The sequence below is a fragment of the Micromys minutus genome, assembly GCF_963924665.1.
Source record: "Micromys minutus genome assembly, chromosome: 27".
Taxonomy (NCBI): Eukaryota; Metazoa; Chordata; class Mammalia; order Rodentia; family Muridae; genus Micromys; species Micromys minutus.
In genome coordinates, this window is record NC_137962.1 from 41,482,172 (window position 1) to 41,504,305 (window position 22,134).

Consider the following 22,134-nt stretch of genomic DNA (forward strand, 5'->3'; position numbering starts at 1 on the left):
CCTTGCCTTGGTAAGGTGGTGTGTTTGCCAACTGCTAGAATCTGCAAGGCTACAAGCCCTTAACCCAGTATGTAGTTATCAGAACACAGGTATGCACCACAGCATGCCCTAGTCCACCTGTTTTCCCCCAGTTCAAGACAGAAAGAACAAATTCAGAACCAGTCCAGTACCCGATAGATACAGGGGCCTGGCTCCTGGCTCTGCTAATCTGCCCAGCATGACCATGCAAAACACTCTTGCTGACAACATGGGGCAGATTGTCCTTCGGTTCCCCAAAGAAAAAGCTGTGAGCAAATACTAGTTCTGTGGCATCAAGGTGAGCCTAGGGGGTATCACAGGTATCTGTATTTTTCCAAGGAGACATGTAGTGAGTTCTGAACTTCTTGCCTACATCCCCACCTTCCAGATCCCTTAGGGCACACGCAGGAAGCCACAATAGAACCTGTCTGTTTATCATCTGCCCATCTCTGTGTATGTATGTAGATATATATATATATATATATTTATTCATTTGTGAAGGGTTAAAGGGGAACTCTCATGTAAAAATCCAAAATACAATTTTATGAACAACCTTCAGGGTCAGTCCAAGTGTGGCTGTGAAGCTCTGACCCAGAGAGTGAACCTGGGGTGAAGGCAGCAGGTACTCTTGATCGAGGTACTGCCCAAGCCCAAGTTCCATCTGTGCCCCACTGGGGTCTTGGTGGCTTGACCTAGGATTCCCCCTGGACTACCCAACTGTCTGGTCTCCCTAGGACCAGCCATGTGTTAGGTATAGGTTGGGGGCCAGGCACAAGCCAGCCTGACAACTCCTCAGACTTCTAGGAGACAGTGGGGTCCTTGGCTTTGTGGGGTTCAGTGCCCGTCAGAAGAGAGATGGTGGGATCATCCGTGTAGTCATCTCCCTCAGAGAAGTAGGAGCTTTCCCCCAGCTCAAAGAGCACAGGCAGTTCACTGCTCCCTGTGTCCACAGCATCAGGGTCCAGCAGGAACAGAGGCTGAGCCGTGTAGTGCACCAGCTGCTTTCCTGTGGGGAATGGGGTCAGGATGGTGGGGTGGGCGAGTTGAAAGTGAGGGTTGGGAGTAGCACAGAAGCTTAGCTCACCTGAGTCAGAACTACTGTTTTCTGCCTCAATAGGCCTAGGAGGCTCTTGGGGAGATAGAAGCTCCTGAATCTGTGGGACAGAGAACACAGTGAGGGTTGTTGATGGCCCCCTCTGCCCCCCACCCTGCCCGCCTACGCACGCTGGCCAGGCTGCTGTCCAGGTCAGGCAGGCTCATGTCGGGCATGGTCACCGAGGGGCTGAACAGCTGCAGGAGGAGGGAGGGAAGTCAGGGTTGGCTTGTGGGCAGGATGGAGCAGGGTAGGTAGGGATGACCAGACTCACGTCCAGCAGGGCGCTGGTGTCCACACTGAAGCCGTGGCTTGTCAGCATGGTCTGCAGGTTGTCCAGGTTGGAGTCCATGGCATCCAGGTGATCACTTAACTCGTTCCTGGCCCAGGGCAAGTGGGCAGGTGAACTAGTACCCCAGGCTCCCACCCAGCCGCACTCCTGCTGGAGAAGGGCTCCCCTTTGGTTGCAGCCCCCCAAGCAAGGTCCTTCTGCATAGCCAGCATGGGCTGGGAGGACTGTGTGTGTATCTCTGGGAAGATGCCGAAAGGACAGGTAGTAAGCTTGCCTTCCAGGGCTGCTGAGGGTAGGCTATAGCATGGCCAATGGGCAGGACATCCTAGGAGGCTTTAGTAGTTACTAATGTGGGTCAAGAGGGAGGTGGAGAAAAAGAACAAGGGACATTGTTGTACAGGAGGGCAGATTTTTCAGGCTTGACAGTTACGTCACTGCACCAGGAATAGAGTAAGGAGAGGAAACAGGACTGTGCTTGACATGGGTAGTCCTCCCTTAGACCAGAAGGCCTTAGGCCATGGACACACCTGAGCCATGGGCAAGGCAGTTAAAATGGCTCTGTAGGTGCCACTGGGCCTACCCTACTCTGACAGAAAGCTCATTGTAGTAGCCTGTACTGGTAGCTGGGGCAGGCAGGAAACTTGTCCCTATTATAGCCATTGGCTTGTGCAAAGGGTAGTCAGTGGAGATGCAGAGCCTGTGAGACCATCCCGTGGTGCTCTTCGCGAGGCAGGGCAAGTGCTATGCCCAGGTTGGGAACTGGTCCATGGCTGTGGGAGGGGGCCTGGCGGAGTCCTCCTCCCTCCCATGTGGGGGCAGCGCTAACCCTGGCTGGACTCGGCCATGCAGAAAGGAAGAGGGGCAGGGGAAGAGGCGGGCGACCCCAGACATCTGTGGAGCGCGAGCCAAACTGCAAGATACAAAGACAAGAGCCCCCCCATTGCAGGCGGGGGACGGGGGATCTATGCCCACCGTCCTCGCTCACTCAGCTTTTGGGATTTGCCTGAGGGGTGGTGGTCAAGGCTGGGCCTTGGCTCATCATTTCCTGTGTCAGGTCTAGGGAGAATGACAGATCTACAGATCTTGGGGCTTGCCATAAGAGAGGGTGATGACAGTAGTAAAGGTGGCCCAAGAGACAGGGGCATATCCCATTTCTAGCAATGTGGTTGGTCTCCCTCCCCAGCTTCAATCTTACTCAGGTTTGGGGGAACAGACCTAACCCATCAACTCCAGCAAACTGCAGGGATTGTGGCTCTCTAAGACATAGATACCCTGTGCCCAGCCTGAGGAAATCCCATGCTGTTGGGGTTCACAGGCTATAGGGAGGCAGGGTGGGCACAACACTCACTTGTCTAGGCAGGCTACGCTGAGGCACTTCTCAGGGGTGGAGGGGGCTGGGGGTGCGGGGGCTTGGGCTCCGGTTGTGTCCATAGGGGCTGTGTTTGAGGCAGCAGGGGTAGGCTCGCTCTCTCGAAGGATGGAGTCAATGAAGGCAGTTGGGGACAAAGGGGTATCCATGGAGGATGGGCGCCCAGGGCTCGACTCCAGTACCCGAGGGCTGTGAGGTGGGCTGGGGGGCTCTTCCTTGACACGGACCAGGGTGCTGCTGGACAGAGGCCTGAACACGTTAGACAATGACAGACAGGTTAGAAGGAGCCTGAGTTAGCTCCACCCACCTCCAACTCTGCCCAAAGTCCATAAAGGCTGACCCACCAAGGTGATAAGAGGGATAAAGGTGCTGCAGTCCCACCTCTCATCTATGTTCCTGCCTGGGGAGGCCAAAGGGCTGGTGGGAGCCAGCTCAGTGATATCGGAGATTATGGGTCCACAGGTGGTGACAGCATCAGAGGAGTAAAGGCTAGAGCTGCTGTAGGCTGGAGATGGAGCCTGCAATTAGAGACAAAGGCCACATGCAAGGCATACCTGTGGTAGCCTGGGCTGCCCACACCCACTACACACTTGCTGGCAGTCCCATGGAGCTTGGTGCTTACTGAGTATGGGCCAGGACCATGAACATGCTCCAGGGAGTATTGTCGACCATACTTGGGCACAGAGTGTGCTGAGCTGCTGTCACTCAACATCAGAGGGCTGCAGGGAAGAGACAGGTCAACTGCCTACACAGACCTTGGTGGTGCCCAGGGTATACAGCAAGCAGAGGACACCAAAGCGCAGGGTCAGAGTGGACAGACAGTGTAGACATTCCCAGAGCCTCACATCTTTCTCTTCACCCCCAGGATCCGGTTCGACTGCACCAGTGAGATCAGGAACTGAATGAGCTGTGGGGCAGAAAGGATACAGTCACCCTGGCCCAGTCATGGAGGGAACCCACCTACCACCAGCCCTGCCCACCTTGTTGACAACTTTTTGCTGCTGGGCATGCTTCTGCCGAAGGCTGGCCACCTCCCGCCACAGGGCCTCGTTCTCGCTGCAACACAATGCTGGGTCAATTGGGCCACATTAGAAGAGCCTGAGTCAGGTTGTTTGATGGACAGGACTGGACCAGATAAGGGCTCATTGCACCACTGATTCCCTAACTCCGCTCTACTTACAGGGCAGAATTCAAGTGTTAGCCAGGGCTGAGGGAGGGCATGGATTACCCTCAGTTTAGGGGTAAAAGGCAGCTGTGAACTGTGATAAGGGGGGAGCTGGAGTCATTGTGAATAGAGAACAATGGGGAGGTCTGGCCCGAGGACTGTTGTGGTCAGCTCCTGCCAGACCTGGATTTCAGGGAGGCACCCTGGAAATGGGCTTTGTGTGCTCAAATCCTGAAAATGTGAAGCCCAGCAGGGAAGTGAGAAGTGGCTGCAGCAGGAGACTCCAACCCCATTCTGTGTTTGGAGAGGGACAGGACAAGGTTTTGCCATAGAAACAATGAAGGCAGGCTGGGAAGGGGGAAGGAGACCCAAAGCAACCTGGCCACCCTCCTGGGCCTTGGGACCTACTGCTTCATGGCCAGGAGCTTGGAGTCCATACACTCCTGTTTCCCCTTCATCAGCTGCACATCTGTCAACAGCCTGGTGACACTGTCCTGGCGTATTTTTATGTCCTCACTCTTCAGGGTGGACACCTAAGGGGTGGGGCATACAAGAATAGAAAGTGGCTCTGGAGTGTGGTAGGTTCCTGTGCTTCACCTAGCATCCAGGGAATGAAGAAGGGCGGGGTCAGAGATAGATGAGCACAGGCTAAGCTTTTAGGCTAGTCCTGCAGCACCACCTAGATCCTGCTCCCAGCCCATAGCCTGCAGGGATATCTGAGGGCAGGGAGGGGCTGTACTTAGAGCTGGTGACTCACGCTGGTCACTTTCCTCTTGATGTTTTCAAGGAGCTGTTCCTGGCCACGCAGGAAACATGGATGCTGGAACTCAGTGTCATCCCTCTCAGGCTTGACCAGGCCACCCTGCTCAATGTGGACTACTTTCCGGAAGCCATCTGTGCATATGGAGGTGGGGAGTTCTGCTTGAGGACCAGGGACCAGAACTTTAACAGCCTAGCTATAGCCATGGCCTAGGGTACACAAGGGCCCTCCCAGAAAACTGTACGAGATTCTGACTGGTGTCCATTTACCATAGCAAGTTAGTTGTGGTTGGAAAAGACCTTGTCCCCACACAGCTTCCCCTCTTGCAAATAAAAGTGTGGCTATTAGGTTAGAGCTTCATACCCTATACTGTTCCCTGGAGAAATCACAGTCACTCATGAGGACCCTTTCCTCAGCCAACCCAGGCATCCATCTCTTAGCAGTATCCATTTCTCTACACCGAGGGAAGCAGGCACACCATCCCCCAAGAGGTACTCACACATGTTGAGCTGCCGCACAAAGCTGGCCATGTTGTTGTGCTTGAAGTACTTGGGCAGCACCTCCTTGGCAAACTGGCCCTGGTCAAACACGTGGAAGCTGTTCCCACTCTGTCAGGAGACACATGGGCAGGTTATAAGTAGCAGCTGCCACCATATTTCCACTGTGCCCTGAAGCATCTTTCCACGTGTGGTAGGCATTTCATATTCTCCCTCCATAGTGGTAAAAGGAGGTGAGCTCAACTTTAGGACTTGATAGCTGGTATCCAGGCCATGGAACCTAGGTCTGAGTAGCGAGGATCATGTAGCCAGAGACAGGATCTTAACTCCGTGGCAGTTTTCAGTCGCTAGGTTTAGGCTCATAAATCACCCACAGCATTTTGGTCATCTCTAGGGACTGACTAGCATTTAGTTTTAATCAGTAAACTGTCTTTAAGAATAGCCAAGATCAGCTGGAGACATAATTCAGTTCTGGTAGAGGACCTGGGTTTGTTTTCCAGCACTCATATGGCAGCTCATAACTGCCAGTAATTCCAAGTTTTATGTGACCTGATGGCCTTTTATGTCTTCCATGGGCTCTTGCATAAATTTGGTACACATATATACTCAAGAACAGACATACAGATGACACACACACAGAGCTCCAAATCGTGGCAGTCAAAACAGGAATGAAGTTGCTGCTGCTCTGGAAGACGGTCGTGATCAGAAACACCTCCTTATTCTTTTTCAGCCTAAGATGAGAACCCGAGACTGTTGAATACTTCTGTACTGGTGCTTTCCTCGCCACAGTCCAGAACCACTAGAAGGGGCTGAAGGGCAACTCGGGCATTTGATACTGGAGTGGGAAAGCCCCACAGTGTATGGTAGGGGACAGTATTTTCATGAATGTGCAAGACAAATCAGCTAAGGAATCGGACTCTTCATTGGGGTGGGAGAACTCTAATACAGACATGTAGCATAAATTAAAGGACCCCAAGGTTTTGGCTTAGCACCATGCCTGCTTTCCAATACACAGAGCAGTAAAACACGCTTAAACAGAAACAGCAGGGCAAGAGGACAAAGGAGGAAAAGAATTCTTAGCAGCAGGGAAAGCATGGATAGGAAGTGTGGTATCAGTGACAGCAAGACATTAATTGTTCAGTCCCCATTCTTCCCCTCAGCTGTGAGACCAGTGGAAGCAATAGCGGTGAGAACATGGCTAAGAGCTCACTCAAGATCTTGGTGCTATAAGACTCTCAAGGTAAGACTGTCTTTGCTGGATTTGAGGCTGTCCCAATTTAGAGACAAAAAGGAACATGTAGAGGAAGATTGTTTTTTGGCTGCTGAGATAATGTATAGCACAGGCTAGCCAGAAACCTTAAAAGGTTGTGAGTGAGGGATCATTAGGGACTCTGAAATCTTACTGAACATTCAAAGGCTGTACACATGCTCAAGAAAGACCTATGAGGGCCAGAAGCTCTCCCTCTGGCATGAGCGGGAAGTAGGATAGAAAGTTGGGTTGTCACTCCTAGGCTATGTGTTAAAGATGGGAATCAACATATACAGAGAGGCCCCAGGAAAGACTGCAAACTCACTGGCTCCAGTTTTTTAAAGGAAATTTCACCTTGACTTACTCAAGCCAGCTGGACAAATGCAATGGCCACCAAGAACATAAACAGGACATAATTAGTTCAGGGAAGTCACCAGAACCAACAATGGCACAATGACCAAAGTGAGACATGCAAGGGATGGTGTGCTTTCACAGTAGCCACCACAGACCGAGAATCAAAAACAATGAGGCATTTAAACAAAGCTATGGCTGGGACTGCTGTGATGGCTCAGCAGACAAAGGCCACTGCCAAACCTGACAGCCCGAGTTCAATCCCTGGTCCCACACAGTAGGAGAGAACTGACTTCACAAGTTGTCCTCTAGCTTCTATACACATGTATGTGCATACACAAACTGATGTGGATATGACTTTGCTGCCTGCAAAGCCCTTCCCTGGTCTTAAGTTTGCAGCTGGATTATAAAGTAACCATTATGAATCCCCTTTAATTATTTTTAGGTAATTTAATTAAAAAGAAGAGCTACAGAAAAGAAAATGTAATAGAAAAAAAAAAGAGCAACCAATATATTCCCTATGTTGGACTCATGAGAATACAGATTCTAACTTTTAGTATGGCCAAAGACCTGAAGAACTAGGTATAAGAATGATGTCCTATTAATGGAGAATCTCAGTAAAGCAAAAAAAAAAAAAAAAAAAAAAAAAAAAGTGAAAAAGTAACACCAAGCTGACATTCTGGATTTGTAAAGCACAACTCAAGTTAAAAATTCACCTAGAGACTCAAAAAGATGAGAACAAGGGGAACAGCTGACTGAGGTTATAGACTGAAGGCAGCCATTGGGAGTGGGCTTTCAAGTTCAAAAGCCTATTTCAGACATAGTCTCTACAGTTACTCTAGTATCATGTATGCCACCATATTCCCTGCCTTGCTGATAACAGATGAACTCTCTAAAACTGCAAACGAGCCCCTAGTGAATGTTTTCTCTCATAAAAGTTGCTATGGTAGTAAAGTCTCTTCACACAATAGAACAGTGACTAAGTGAATGAAATGAACAGAGCTGAGAAAAGACCTGTAAGGCATCATCAGACCTTCAAAGCTTAACGGGTGTTTCAGAAGATGAGACTGGACAAAAGACTAGTTAAGAAAACTGATCAAGAACATACTAAATTTGATAAAAAACATCCAAGAAACTAAATGAACTTTAAACAGAAAAAAACTAAAAGGGATTCATACATGGCTACTCCATAACCCAACTGCCAAACTCAGGACCAGGGAAGAAGGGCCTTGCAAGCAGCCAACTCACAGCTACATCTGCACAGATGGTGGATGACCCACTGATTAGCTGTACGATTTATATCCTTGAAGATGGAAGGAAAGTCTCGTTGGAATGGGACTGTGGAGCTCTGGGATAGTGCTTCCTCTCCAGTAACACACATGAAGCTTGTTTAGATCAATTAATGTCCCTCAAATTGTTCCAGATACATCAAGCAAATAAAAGCAATGAAAGCACTAGAACTCACTGTGTCAGTAGGTGTCTTTCACAAACTACAGTCTACTCTCCCTGGCACTAATCCCCATAACAGATGTTACACCCTGGAAGGTGTGGCTAAATTGTAAGGATCCCTCTTCTTAGTTTTGTCAAGGTTTAAGGATACTTCTGGAAGGATGTGTCTTCTCCAACTGTAGGTTGATGAGATCACATTACTACTTGGGCAGGTCTTCTACCTCACAGTGTTCCTAGATAAGAGACTTACCCTAGTCCCAGGGGCAGAGAAGACCAGTCCAACCACCCTCACCTTAGTTGGCAGGAAGGACAGAATATGTACAGTCTGAGTGTTCAGCTGAGAAGTATGGTGGCTACAGTCCATAAGGAAGGCACTCCAGCTCACTTGAGGTCAAACAGTATTGGAAAGCTTAAGCCCCAGTGTGTGCCAGCAATACATGAGCTGAGCTCCAGGCCAGCCTAAATGGGAAAAATAAGCTGAAAAGAGCCCTTTGGGATTAGAGTGTAAGACTAACTCAAATCTGCTTTTGCTCAATGAACCCACTGAAATACCCTGAAGAAAAGCAGTCTGAAAAATTCACTAATGCTCACAAATTTAACTGGATCTGACTGCCCAATAACCTGTGTCCCAGAGCATTACATAAAACAGCAGCAAATCCAGGAAGTAATTGTTGGTGCTTCAATGCTGAATGTCATCAAGGAGAAGCAATCTTTCTGAAGCAGCCTGGCCAAGTCCCAAGCAGTAAGCAAGCAAGATGATTTAGCTACCAATGAGTCCCATAATACACTAGTGACACAAAATGCAAGACCAACAGAAATTGAAGTGTGACTTACACATAGTAGACTAGGAGGAATAGCAGAGACTGCCCAAGGAGAAAAAGACAAACTTAACAAAAGATACAATGTTGCTGTAAACAAGTTGAAGGGACAGAGACAGGCTCAGTAGTTAAGAGCAGGTGCTGTTCTGCAGAGGACAAGGATTTGGTCGGTAGCACCTATAGAGCAGCTTACAAGTCTGTATCTCCAGTCCAGGGGATCTGGCACCCTCTTCTGGCCTGCATGAGCACCAGGCATGGATGCAGTGTAGTTTCATATATGCAGGTAAAATACTCATACACGTATAATAAATATGCTCAGAGAAACAAGGAAATAATTTGAAGCAGCAAAAGAAGGACCATTAAGAGAACATCACTAATGGTAAATGTCCAAAAAGGGTGAGTCTGCTTCAAACCCACCATGGGAAAGCACAATAGTACATTTGGTGTAAGGACAAAAAAAAAAAAAAAAAAAAAAAAAAAAAAAAAAAAAAAAGGAAACAGGAGACTGGAAATTACTTTTGGGAAAAAAAAAAAAAATCCCTACCTAAGGATTCTACCAAACTACATGGGAAAATGTGTGTAACTTCCATGAAAATACTACTCTAGAATACCAATGGAGGACTGTGCTTAATACTTAATTCACTTGAGCAACTGTGAAAGGAGTTATTTTTTGAGTTTTTGTTTGTTTTTTTGTTTTCTTGGCCAGGAGGGCAAAGGGGTTTGAGATAGGATTTCTTTGTGTAGCCCTGGCTGTCCTGGAACTCTGTAGATCAGGCTGGACCTGACCTTACTGAGACCCACTATGCTCTAATTAAAGGTGGACACCAACATCCAACTAGAAGGATGTATTTCAAGTCTTGAAGTTTTCAAGTCAGTCCAGCATAAAGGAAGGAGAAACAAAAACTGTATGAAGGAGTTCATAATCAGTAAGAGCTATAGAATATACAAGGAATCCTTCAGACTGAAAAGACAAACCCATGAAGCCAAAGGAAGAAATAAGTCACTGTAGAATAGAATAGCAGTTATCCAAGACAGAAAGGAAAAAAAAAATTCAAATACCATAAAACCAACAAAATATCAGGCATTAATTAGTATACACTCAAATAAGTAATTTAATGATGCATCTTAGAACTCCAAAACAAGAACAGGCCAAACCCCAATTTTTTAATTTAATCTTAGTGCAGAAATTAGTGAAATGGAGAAAAAAAATCTAAAAAGCCAAACAACCTTAAATATAAAAAATAGAAAAAAAAAAAAAAAAAAAAAAAAGAAAAAGAAAAAAAGAAAAGGGGTTCCTTGAAAGGATAAGAAAGACAAACCCATTGTCAGGCATGGTGGTACATACTTTTAATCCCAGCAGAGGCAAAGGCAGGTGGATGTCTGTCAGTTCAAGGCAAGCCTAGTCTATATAGTGAATTTCGAGGATGCCAGGGTTATGTAGAAAGACTCTGTCTAAGCAAAATAAAACAAAGCAAATAAAAAATACTTACAAACCTCTGACCAAACTAGCTAAAAGGAAAAGATGGATCATCATTTTGAGACATATATCACTCACCTGACTTAAATCAAGACAAGTAATTTAGATCTATAACAAAAGGTGAAATTCAAGCAGTAATTAAAAAACTTTCAAAAGACACAGAATGTCTGGTCTTGATGGGTTTATTGGTACATTTTACCAGATCTACAAAGAACTGACACCAAAGCTTTTCAGACTATTCTAGAAAACATCAAAGGAAAGAACACCACCCAAATACACTTTCCTCTTAATGACCAGTATGTGCACATGAGTGCAGGTGCTCATGGAGGCCAGAGATACTGGATCCCTCTGCAGCTAGAGTTACAGGCAGTTAGCAGCTGTGTGATGTGAGTGCTGAGAACTGAACTTGGATCCCCTGTAAGTGGAGTACAGACTCTTAGCCACTGAGCTGTTTCTCCAGCCCTAACCAAACTCTTGTTAGTAAAGTATTACCCTAATACCCAAAGCAGATAAAGGTACAGATAAAGCCAAGTCCCTTTAATTTCAGCACCTGAAGGGTAGAGGCAGTGGATCTCTGTGGGTTCCAGACAGGGTTACACAGAGAAACCCTGCCTTGAAATAAACAAACAACTAACAAACAATCCACCTTTAGCAAAGAGGCTGGATACAAGATTACCTAAAAAAACAAAACAAAAAACCCAACCCAAACCAAACCAAACCAAAAAAACCCCAACCAAACAAAACAGTAGCCCTCATGACCAACAGACTAAGAAAGAAGTCAGAAAAACAACACCCTTCCCAAGAGCCACAAAAAATAAATGAACAAATAAAATAAATGGTCAATGAAATTATTCCTAATAATATTCTGCTCAATCATCAGAGAGGCTTTCTCTGGCAGCTAATAGATGCAGATGCAGAGACTCCCATTAGGCAGAGCTTGAATGAAGCCCTTGGAAGAGATTCTAGGAGTCAGAGAGGTCAAGGACACCAGGAGAACACAGACCACAGAATCAACTAAGAAGGGCCCAAAGGGGCTCACACAGACCGAAGGGGCAATCACGGGGCCTGCACTAGGTCTTCTGTAAACATGGTGTGTGTCTCTCTTTTGCCTTCTCCTAGGACCCTTTTTCTTCTACTGTGTTGCTTCTTTGAGCCTTGATATGTAAGTGTGTGCCTAGTCTTACTGTTACCATGTTATGCTGCATTCAGATGGTATCACTGGGAGGCTTGCTCTTTTCTGAAAGGAAATGGAGGAACAGTATTTCTGGGGAAAAAGGAAGGTGGTGGGGGGACTTGCAGGAGTGGAGGCTGAGATTGGAATTATGTAAGTAAAAAGAAAACAAAAGCACAAATTAAAAAAAAAATTAGAACAAGGCAGTGGTGGTGCATGCCTTTAATCCCAGTACTTGGGAATTCGAGGCCAGCCTGTTCTACAGAGTGAGTCTCAGGACATCCAGGGTCATTCACTGTACTTTAGGTGAGGACTTCTTGAAAAGTAGTCCAGTGGCTTGGGAAATAAGGCCAATAACTGACAAGTAGGACCTCATAATAGCAAAGAAAACTGTTAAATGAGTAAAGAAGCAGCATTAAGGACTGGAAAAAAAATCTTTGCTAGCTATACATTCGACAAACAAGTCTGTGAAGAGACACAAGTGAGACCCCAAAAACAAACAAACAAAAAATCCAATGAACAAAAACATCACCCCCCCCCAAACAACAATCACAACAAAAGCAAAGCTGGGAGTAGTGGAGTGGGGCATGCACTTGGGAGACATTAGCAGGCAGATATGAGTTTGAGGCAGCATACAACTACCTGTAACCCAGCAGAACATCAAATGCCTTTCCACCTCCACGGGCACTTGCACACATACATACACAGAATAATTTTTTTTTTTTTAAGAAAAGAAAATAGGGAAGAAAAATGGAGGTACTGGGCACACTACAGGTAATAACTGCTGTGACAAATGCTTTCCCTGTAGAGACAGTCTGGTAAGAATGTCATCCCAGCTGGGTGGTGGTAGCACACACCTTTAATCCCAGCATTTAGGAGGCAGAGGCAGGTGGATTTCTTTGAGTTCAAGGTTAGCCTAGTCTACAGAGTTAGGTCCAGGACAGCCAGGGCTACACAGAGAAATCCTGTGTTGAAAAACCAAAAAACAAAACACAGCAAACAACAAATAACCCAAAACATCTTTATTGTTGAATATACCACATACTTTGGTTACAAGAAATCAAGTTGGAACTCATCTAGAAATTTATTCCTTCTCGCAAGCGTTCATGCCTCATCTATGACAGCTGCTTAGAGAAGACCCTATACTCTACAATACTGGCTTGCTGAGCAAGATTTGTCCAATGGTGCAATAGTGACATGAATATATAGCAGTAAGCAACCCCTCCCAGTTTGAGGCCTACTCAAATTTATGCCTGATACTGTAAACCTGGTCAAAAGTCCATGATTGGGGATTTGAGTCCCTGTGGGAATCTATTACTGAGGTTTGCAAATTGGACATGTTGTCAAACTGTCTTTTAAATAGATCAGTGCTGTCCTCAACCTCTGTTAAAAACAAAAACAAAAAACTTTTTTTCTTTTGCAGCGGTCAATAGTTAAGATAGACTCAATGAATGACTGCTCAGTGCTCAGCCCTAAAAGGGACATCTAGACCACTCCACTCCACACCAAGGCTCCGGGAATGTCACTGATGAAAGCACTGAAAGAACATACAAATGGGCAGATGGGTCATGACTTGGCCACAGCACTGATGAATGCAGGGCAGCTGTTGCTGGCCTGTAATCAGCAGAGATGACTAACATTCCAGCACAGATGGGGACTGGGCACAGGAAGCGCTGTCAAGGCTGAGGAGCTAGCTACTGGTAGGTAGTGCCTGCTGGAGGAGGAGGGGAGGGGAGAGTCATTGTTCTTAAGGGGTGTAGCCAACTAAATTACCCATAAACCAATAGTACCTCACACCAGTGCATGTACAAACAATACTAACTGAACTCAGTGGGTTATAATGGAAAAACAAATGAATGATTTGTGCAGTGGTACAGTAGTGGGAAGAAAGGTTGCAGTGGGAGTTGGAGGGGAATTAGGGAGGAATAAGGGGCTAAAAAAAAAGGGGGGGGGGAGATACATTCAAATCCTAACCTCCATACCTCAGAATGTAAATATCTGTAAATAGGACTGCGACAGATCTGATGTCATATCGGAAAACAGTGGATCCTTAATTTGAATGGACAAATGTTCTTACAAGAAGACAGCCAAATAGTCACTAAGGGAGAATGCTAAGTAATGACAAAGACAGCTATAAATCAAGAAATAACTATAGAATAACAGCAATCACCACAAGTGGTAAAATCGAGGAAGGGTATCCTCCTGCAGGCTTTGGAAGAAGCAGGGCCTTGGCCTAGAATGGAAGTGCTCTCTGAGTGGTTTTTATCATCCAATCTCAAGACTTAGAACATAACCTGTTTCCACCTTAGGTTGGAGCTTTTACCAGCTCACAGTATCTGCCAAAACTTGCTTGTGTTTTCTGATACTATTAAAAATATTTCAACCAAAAGAAAAAGAAAAAAAAAAAAAAAGATCATGTGTGTGCGCACATGCCTGAAGAGGCCGGAGGAGGGTATCAAATACCCTGGAGTAGAGAGTGACATGTGGTTGTCAGCTACCCTGTCAAGGGTACAAGGAATTGAACTGGGAATTGGATCCTCTGTAAGATCAGCAAGCACTTAACTGCTGAGCCATCTCTTCAGCCCCGTTCAATAATAATTCATTGTTTAAATGTAGATATATAATTCACTTCCATGTATTGACCCCAGATCTTGTGATTTCCCAAACTGTTGTGTAGGTTCTTTAGTAAATTATCCTGCTATCTTTGAACAGTCAGCCTTGCTTCTTCCTAATTTGTACTTTACTGGGGTTTACATGTATTTGCTACACTGCACTGACTGGAACATCCAACACTGTGAAGCAGAAATGACAAAGAGACATCTTCTCTTTCATTCTAGGAAAGTGTCTGGCCTTACAGCACGGCTGGCTGTCTGGTCTCTAGCTAGGAATCCTCTACTACTTTCAGTCTGCTGAGTTCTCATCAAGAAGTGGGTGCTGGACTTTGTGACCTGCTTTTTGTTTTTTAGGACACTTAAGTTTTCCTGTTGATGTGACATAATCACTCAGTTTAGACTAAGGGAGCATACTTGAGCTTTAGGAATTAGTTTGGTTTGTGCCTCAGTTTCTCTAAGTTTGCTCTTCATGAAACTGCCCTTTCCTTCCCACCCCTCCAAAAACAGGGAAAGAAGAAGGCAGAGATTCATGCCCTCCTGGCTGGTTTGAACATACTTCATAACCAATGATAACCTTAAAAACTCTAATCCTCCTGCAGCTGTCTTTCTGTTCTGCAGGCATTTTTTTTTTTTTTTTTTTGCAGGCAAAAGATTGCCTCTTTCCCCACATTATTTACTTTTTTAAGATTAAAAATATTTTTATGTATAGGAGGGCTTTGCTTGAGTGCATATATGTGTACCAAAGGAATGCTTGGGTGCCTACAGAGGTCAGAAGTCACTGGGTCCCCTGGAGGTGGAGTTATGTATAGATGGTTGGGTCCTCTGCAAAAGCAGTAAGTGCTGCTGACCTATCTCTGTAGTTCCTTTAATTTTTTAAAGATTTATTTTATGTGTATAAGTGTTTTGCTGTGTTTTCTGTGCACCATGAGCCTGCTTAGTGTCCGCAGAAGCCAGAATATAGTGCTGGATCCCTTGGACCTGAAGGTAAAGATAATATGGGTGCTGGAAATTAAACCCAGTTCCTCTAGAAGAGCAGTTAGTGCTCTTAACCACAGAACCATCTTTCCAACCCCTCCACCTTGTGTTTTGAAGCAAGGCCTTTCACTGGCCTAGAGTTCCCCGATTTGGACAGGCTGGTCAGTGGGTTGCAGGGCTCCTTCTGTTTCAGCTGTTCTAGTTGCTGGGACATGCTCCCTGCTATGCCTAGCATGTTTTCTGTGGGTATTAGAGTCCTTTTCTCTTTTTAAATGTATGTGTACATATATGCATATGCATGCATGTATTTTGTCTGGCTGGCTGCAGTCCTCTGGAACTGGAATCACAACAACAGTTGTGAGACTCCATGTGGGTGCTGTGACTAGAATCTGGGTCTCCACAAGAACAGCACATGGTTCAAACTCGATAAGCCAGTTCTCCAGTCCTCTCTTCACATTAAAAAAAAATGCACTTTATTTCGGTGTCCTTTTAGAAGTTGTGGTGTTGGGAGTCAGAGAACTGAAGGAGTGTGTTCATTCATTTTACCACACAGGCCCTGAGGACTGCTCTCAGGCCGTTAGGCTGGGCAAGGGCCTTTAATCACTCCCTGTCCTCCCTTCCCAAATTTTGAGGCTTGTTTTTGGAGTATCTTTACTCTAGGCTTAGCTAGCTCATGTCCAAACTTTGCCTAAACCTTTTATATTTCTTCAAGGCAGTTCTCCATCCTGGCTGGTGAGATTTCAGTCACCTGGTGGCCTTGTGTGAACTCTGACTGCTCAACCTCAAGTTCCTCAGCAACGGTTCTGTCTTACCTTCTTTCACAAGTGTTCTCCCCTGCAGACTCCTGGGCTCTTTTCCTAATGACTCTCTCCTCTCCTTTCCTTGTAGTCTGAATTCTGTATTCTCCCTTTCTGCTTATGAGTCTGGCAGCAAACACTACTACAGAACACCGAGCAATGGTTTTTTTTTTTTAACTCCTTAATACTTATTATGACTTTCCAGGGCTAGTCGCTGAAGTTGTGATTGTGATGAAGCCAATGCTTATCTCTGTACCTCAGTGGCTTATGGGTCCTCTTTTGCTGACTGATGACAAGCAGTTTTAGGAAGGGGTGTCATAATTTATAGTTGTATATAATGAAAATCTATCAGTAGAATTATGGGAGCCATGACCACGCAGAAGTGGTTGTTTGACCCTGGCTAGTAAAATGAAATACAGTTGTCAGTAAACAGTGAATCTTATTTCTAGTCTGTGATCTTATTTTCTACAGACCAACAACTAGAAATACATAAAAAATTCTGTCTGAACACATTTTATACAGAGTCAACCTGAAACTATGCATATTTTTCTCAAAGGGTTCCATGTTTCCAGAAGCTTAACAGCCATGGTGTTCCATGAAGTTTGCCACCTGTTCTTTGAGTATCTGCCAGTCACAGTCTTTGCCATTTTAGTTTCTCAGTATCTCCACAGATGAGGCTGATGATGTATTTGCCCCCTCTCTTGAGTTTAGCCCCCTGGCCATTTTCTGGGTCCCAGAAGCTAGGGCTTTAGGAACAGCAAGCTAGAGAATTGAAACAAGTGTCAGAACCAGCACATTCCTTTTCATGCCCAGCCACCAGTAACTCCAACCTCCACTGCCACCACACTCACGGCCTGGTCAACTTTGCTTACCATGTGGTGTAACCATGAGAAGGTTAGACTCAGGAGCCTGGTAGAACTTGTAGGCACCAAGTTCAGGGGCTGAGTATTCAGGGGCTAAGTACCTCTTCTCTTAATATAGTCTGTGATGCTAGCATCCTCTTCCTGCTACAGCCTGAAGAAATTCTGCTGCCAGAGGCAGGTGCTAGCCTAGTCACTGTGATCCAAAGAGAGCTGTTTCTTCCCTCTAGAGTGGTATATATTCAGAGCTCCAAAACGCTGGCTTTCCCTGTATGTATACCTACTCTTTCCTAAATGATCTAACCCCGGGCTGGATATACTTTCCGTGATGAGCTGTGTTCTAGTATGTCTGCAGTCTAGACTGGACTCTATGGTGCTGGGTCTGCTCTCTCCACCTCCTTTCCCTATAGATCTCTGCTGTGGAGAGGTAAGGAGGGATCCTCAGTTACAAATCCAAAAGGACATTTTACCCTGCTTTCAATAGGTAAAAGGAAGGCTGTGAGATGAGTCTGTGCAGAAAGACACTTGCCACTAAGCCCGAAGAGTTGAGTTTGATTCCTGAAACCTACATGCTGGTGGAGGAGAACTGATTCCCAAAAGTTATCATTTGACATCTACCTGTATACTGTGCCACAGGAATGGCACACACATCCCATAACAAATGCTGAAGAGACAGCTCCATTAGTAAAGTGCTTGCACCATTCAGCAGTCAAGAGTACTTGTTCTTTGGTTTTTGCAGAAGACCCACATTCAGTTTCAGATATATTGGTGGCTAACAATTATATTTCAGCTTCATAAACCTGATGACCTCTTCTGGCCTCCACAGTTACTGCGTGCTAGCAAAATACCCATATCCATACACATAAAATAATATTTTGGGGGGAAGTAGGGAAGTTCTTTCTGTATAGTCCTGGAACTCATTATGTAGACTAGGCTGGCCTCAAACTCACAGAGATCTACTTGCCTCTTGAATACTGGGATTAAAGGCATGAATCACCATGCCCAACAATAAATCTCAAAATAAAAGACAAGGGCCAGGCATGGTGCATATATTTAATCCCAGCAGTTGGGAGCTAGAGGTAGGAGGATCTCTTTCAGTTTGAGCTCCGCTTGGTTTACGTGAGTTCTAGGACAGGTCTACACAGAGGGACCCTGTTTCAAAAAAAAAAAAAAAAACCAAAACTAAATCAGAAAAAGAATTAGCACATACACCAATGCCAGCACAGTGGTGAGCACATGTAATCCTAACACTGAAGAGGCAGAGGCAGGAAGAGCCCTGGAGGCTCCCTGGCTAGCCAGTCTATTCCAATCAGTGAGCTCGTGGCCAGTGAAAAACCCTGCTTCAGAAAACAAAGTCGAGGGGCAGAGAGCAGACTACCTTACTGGCTACTTTTCCAGAGGACCTGGGTTTGATTGCTAGCACCTACATGGCAGCTTACAATCACCTGTAACCCAAGTTCTAGGGGATATGACACCTTCTTCTGACCTCTGCAGAGACCAGATATATACACGGTATGCAGAAGTACACTCGGGCAAAACATATATACACAAAATAAAAACACACACACACACACACACACACACACGCACACACGCACACGGTAGAGAATGACTAGTGATGACACTTGACATGCACACTAGATACAGACAGGCACGTGTGCGCACATACACACAGATGTGACAAAAACAGGTAGTGAGCAATAGCTGGCATAATGAATTTAGGGGCTGGAGAGATGGCTCAGTGGTTAAGAGAACTGACTGCTCTTCCAAAGGTTCTGAGTTCAAATCACAGCAACCATATGGTGGCTCACAATCATCTGTAATGGGATCTGATGACCTCTTCTGGTGTGTCTGAAGACAGCTACAGTATACTCACATACATAAAATAAATAAATCTTAAAAAAAGAAAAGTATGAGTTTGGGTATTTTTAGCTCTAAGTTAAGCTTTTTGACCTTCATTTTCATCCATAGTATAAGTGCTGGATGAGACTGAGTGTTATTGCTGGAAGCACCAGAGTCTCTACCTGCAGCTCACATCACAACTTACCTCTGGTACACATGACCTCTGACATTCTGAGTCTGCTGCCAGGTATGTAAGGGCGGGACTGCTGGGCTTGTTAGTTCCTGTTGTCCATCTGAGAATGAGCTCACCTGGCTGTTAGAGCTTGGATAACGGGAGTGGCCTTGCTTGTCCTAGGAGTTCTGGATATCAACCATGGCTGAGGACTCTGCTTTAAAATGGTTCACGTGATCCCATGAAGAAGACTGGGGTGGATGGGAGCCCTGCCCCTGTATTACTGCACAGACACCTCAGTCTACAACAGCCCACCACGGGACCCAGCTCCTCCACAGTAGCTTCTGAGAACTGGTATTCAAGAGCCCTTCCTTGCTCAGTGGTTCCAATTTCCTCAATTACAGGGTTCCCCCAGAGGCTCAACCCACAGCCATTGTTGTTCTCAAAGAGAATAGAACCACATCATTAGGCTGGGATTAGGGTGAGATCAGAGAGGCACCTGGCAACAAAATTCAAGGTCCTTCATTGTAAAGGTTCACTCTCAACAGCTCTAGCACCTATCTGACAAATCATATGGCTCTTTTCCTGATTCTCAATCTCCCCAGGTAGCTTCTGGGGCTGGCATAACAAAGTCAGTACAAGTGGGGCCTAGTCTAGATCTCTTTAGACCTAGTAGGACAACCAACAATGCTTGTGGTTGGTTAGTAGGTTAAAAACACGTTCAGGAGATGGAGACATGGTTAAGTAGGAGAGAGCTTGCTACATAAGCATGAAGTCTGAGTTTGGATTTCCCAGCACCCATGCAAAGCTGGGCATGGCTGTGTGTGCCTGTAAGCCTAGCACTGGGTGGAGCAGGAAGGATTGTTGGGGCTTGCTGACCAGCCAGTCTAGCTGAAAAAAGGCAAGTTCCAGGTTCTAGAGAGAACATTAGATGTTCTTCTCTGGACTTTATACACATGTGCTTGTGTGAAATAGAGTGAGTGAGAGAGAGAGAGAGAGAGAGAGAGAGAGAGAGAGAGAGAGAGAGAGAGGACACACACACACACACTAGAAAATACACATTCATCTTCTAAAAACTAGAAAAAAAATTTAACACAAACTATCACCATCTGTAATCTCTCTAGAGTTAGACAAACTTATTTCTCATGTTTCTTTTTAATATTTCTAAAATGGGCTGGACAAAATGATCTCACAAAATTGGGATAAAGCTAGATATAGGTTCTAAGCTTTTGCTTTTTTATTTACGCTTTGTTCCCCATTTCAGAATGCGCTGAAGTGGCTCTGCCAACAATCCTAGCAATAGTCTTACTTAAGGAACACAGGAACCACAGCACAAAGGGGAAAAGGCCAGGATGGAGAAATGATCCTTTGGATTAACTGTTTACCCAAGTATTCGGTCCTACTTGTTGCATTTCTGGGCACTGGATCTGGAGGCACCTTTGGTACAAGGTAAAGAGAAGCCCTACTGAGAGAGGACCATCCACATCCAGGTTCACATGCTTGCTTGGATCATACTGGGATCCTAAATCTGGTCAAGGGTGTGCTGTCCCCCAGGACATGTCTGGGGAAACCCCTGGATCTCCTGAGGTTCTTGTTCTGTGGAACATCTATAACTGAATGAGGGCCAGCGATGGGGAATGGAATACCACAGAACTGGAGAAAGGTAGTGACCCGTTCTGTCTCCACGTGATAGAGGAGTGAGAAGCCAGACCTAGCAAGGCTCAGTGAAAGATTTTTGGGGCTAGACAGGTTCCCTGTTCCCTCAAGAAGGAGGATATGTCTGAGAAGGGTAAGAAAATCTTTATCTGAAAGCCACTCAGAATAAGAATGTGGACCCAAACCTCCCGATTTAGTGGGCCTGCAGGGAATGCTGTTAAGAGGCTGAGCAATTTTAACAAACAGGCAACTGAGAGGCAGAAGACTTGGCCTCTACCTGCCTCCCAGGCTTTTCTCCATTCTTGCCAGCCTAAGAAACTAGTGTGCTTAAGGGGCAGTGCTCAGCAGAGTTGGAGAGGCTTCCAGATTTGGTTTGCAGGAGGTCAAGTAGGTGGCATCTAGCTGCCTCCATCCCTCCAAAGGCTCTCTCTGGACCAGGATAGCCTGTCTTCAGGCCATCATTTGCTAACTCTGCTCTCTGGCCCTCAGAACCCAGATGTGAACCGGAGATTCTACTTTCCAACTTGATACAAACACGAAACCGCCTCTGCAAGCAAGTCAAAGATGCAGGCCTACTAGGGTCTGCGGTGTACACAGCCCGCTGCCAGGCAACAGAATAGGGCTCAACACCGCCCTTTGAGGGCCGGGCAAAACCGTTCTGGCGTCTGGGGACTATCAGGGATGAGCTTAGGTTTTACATCCTCCTACTCTCGCTTTTCTTTCATGCATTCGTTCGTTAGGCCCTCCATTTATTCTGAATGGTTGCCTAAAAGCAGAAAGGCAGACGGACTGTGGGAACTATTTCTCTGTGAGCAAAGACCCTGAACTGGAAGCCCCATCCTTATCGACCCGGTGAAATACAGGATTTTGGGTCTCGGCCTACTCTCTGCCAGTGGCTCTGGGGGCGGGGCGCACTTCCTCCCCAGACAGCGGCGTTCTCCCTCTAGGATGCCGGGAGGGCTGAACCCAGGCAAGCCCGGCTACTTGCAGGCCGCTTCTCCTAAGTAGGTCCCCTCCCGTAACAGGACCCTCCCTTGAGGCCGCTCCGGCCCATGCCAGCTCCTACCGGGCTCCAGCAGATGAGCGCGTCTGTGTCCGGGTCGCTCACGAGGGTCCACAGCTTAGTTAGGAAGGCCGGGACGTTGCTGGGCCCCGCTGCACCGGGGCCCACGGCCAGATCCATCTCGGAAGAAGCAGACAGAGGTTGGGGTGGCGTTCTAGAAGAGTGGCTGAAGGCTGAGCTAGGGTCGTCGCTGCCCCGTCTGTCCGGGCCGCTCCGCCGCCCGCTGCGCACACTCAGCAAGGCCTCGCATGGCCGCAGCCATCTTGCGACCGGCGCGCTCTCGCTTGGGCCGGACCTGTATACCCTGTGCGCAGGCGCCGTGATCTTTTTTTGCCTACTTCACAGGCCCTGCCCTTGGGTGGCCCGCCGCACTATACGCCTGCGCAAGATGACTTAACCCGGGCTGCTCACCAATCAGAGCCTGGTTGGGCGGGGCCTGGCTGAGGGC

At 46.4% G+C, this 22,134-nt stretch overlaps 1 protein-coding gene across 5 annotated transcripts; it reads right to left on the minus strand.

Annotated features, from left to right (window-relative positions):
• Positions 1–242: 242 nt before the first annotated feature.
• On the minus strand, positions 243–22,000 carry HSF1 (heat shock transcription factor 1). 5 transcript variants are annotated; one of them, XM_080938825.1, is made up of 14 exons: positions 21,690–22,000; positions 5,197–5,305; positions 4,695–4,831; positions 4,346–4,470; positions 3,753–3,828; positions 3,618–3,679; positions 3,395–3,491; positions 3,154–3,290; positions 2,752–3,006; positions 2,230–2,313; positions 1,386–1,491; positions 1,243–1,308; positions 1,103–1,172; positions 243–1,024 (listed from the first exon to the last, which is right to left on the minus strand). In XM_080938825.1, the coding sequence occupies exons 1-14, from the start codon at positions 21,804–21,806 to the stop codon at positions 819–821; spliced, it is 1,647 nt and encodes a 548-aa protein (XP_080794951.1). In that variant the 5' UTR covers positions 21,807–22,000; the 3' UTR covers positions 243–818. The 5 variants fall into 5 exon arrangements, with proteins under 5 accessions (XP_080794951.1, XP_080794950.1, XP_080794949.1 ...); XM_080938824.1 differs by having other exon boundaries at positions 2,752–3,009; XM_080938823.1 differs by having other exon boundaries at positions 2,752–3,021.
• Positions 22,001–22,134: the final 134 nt, after the last annotated feature.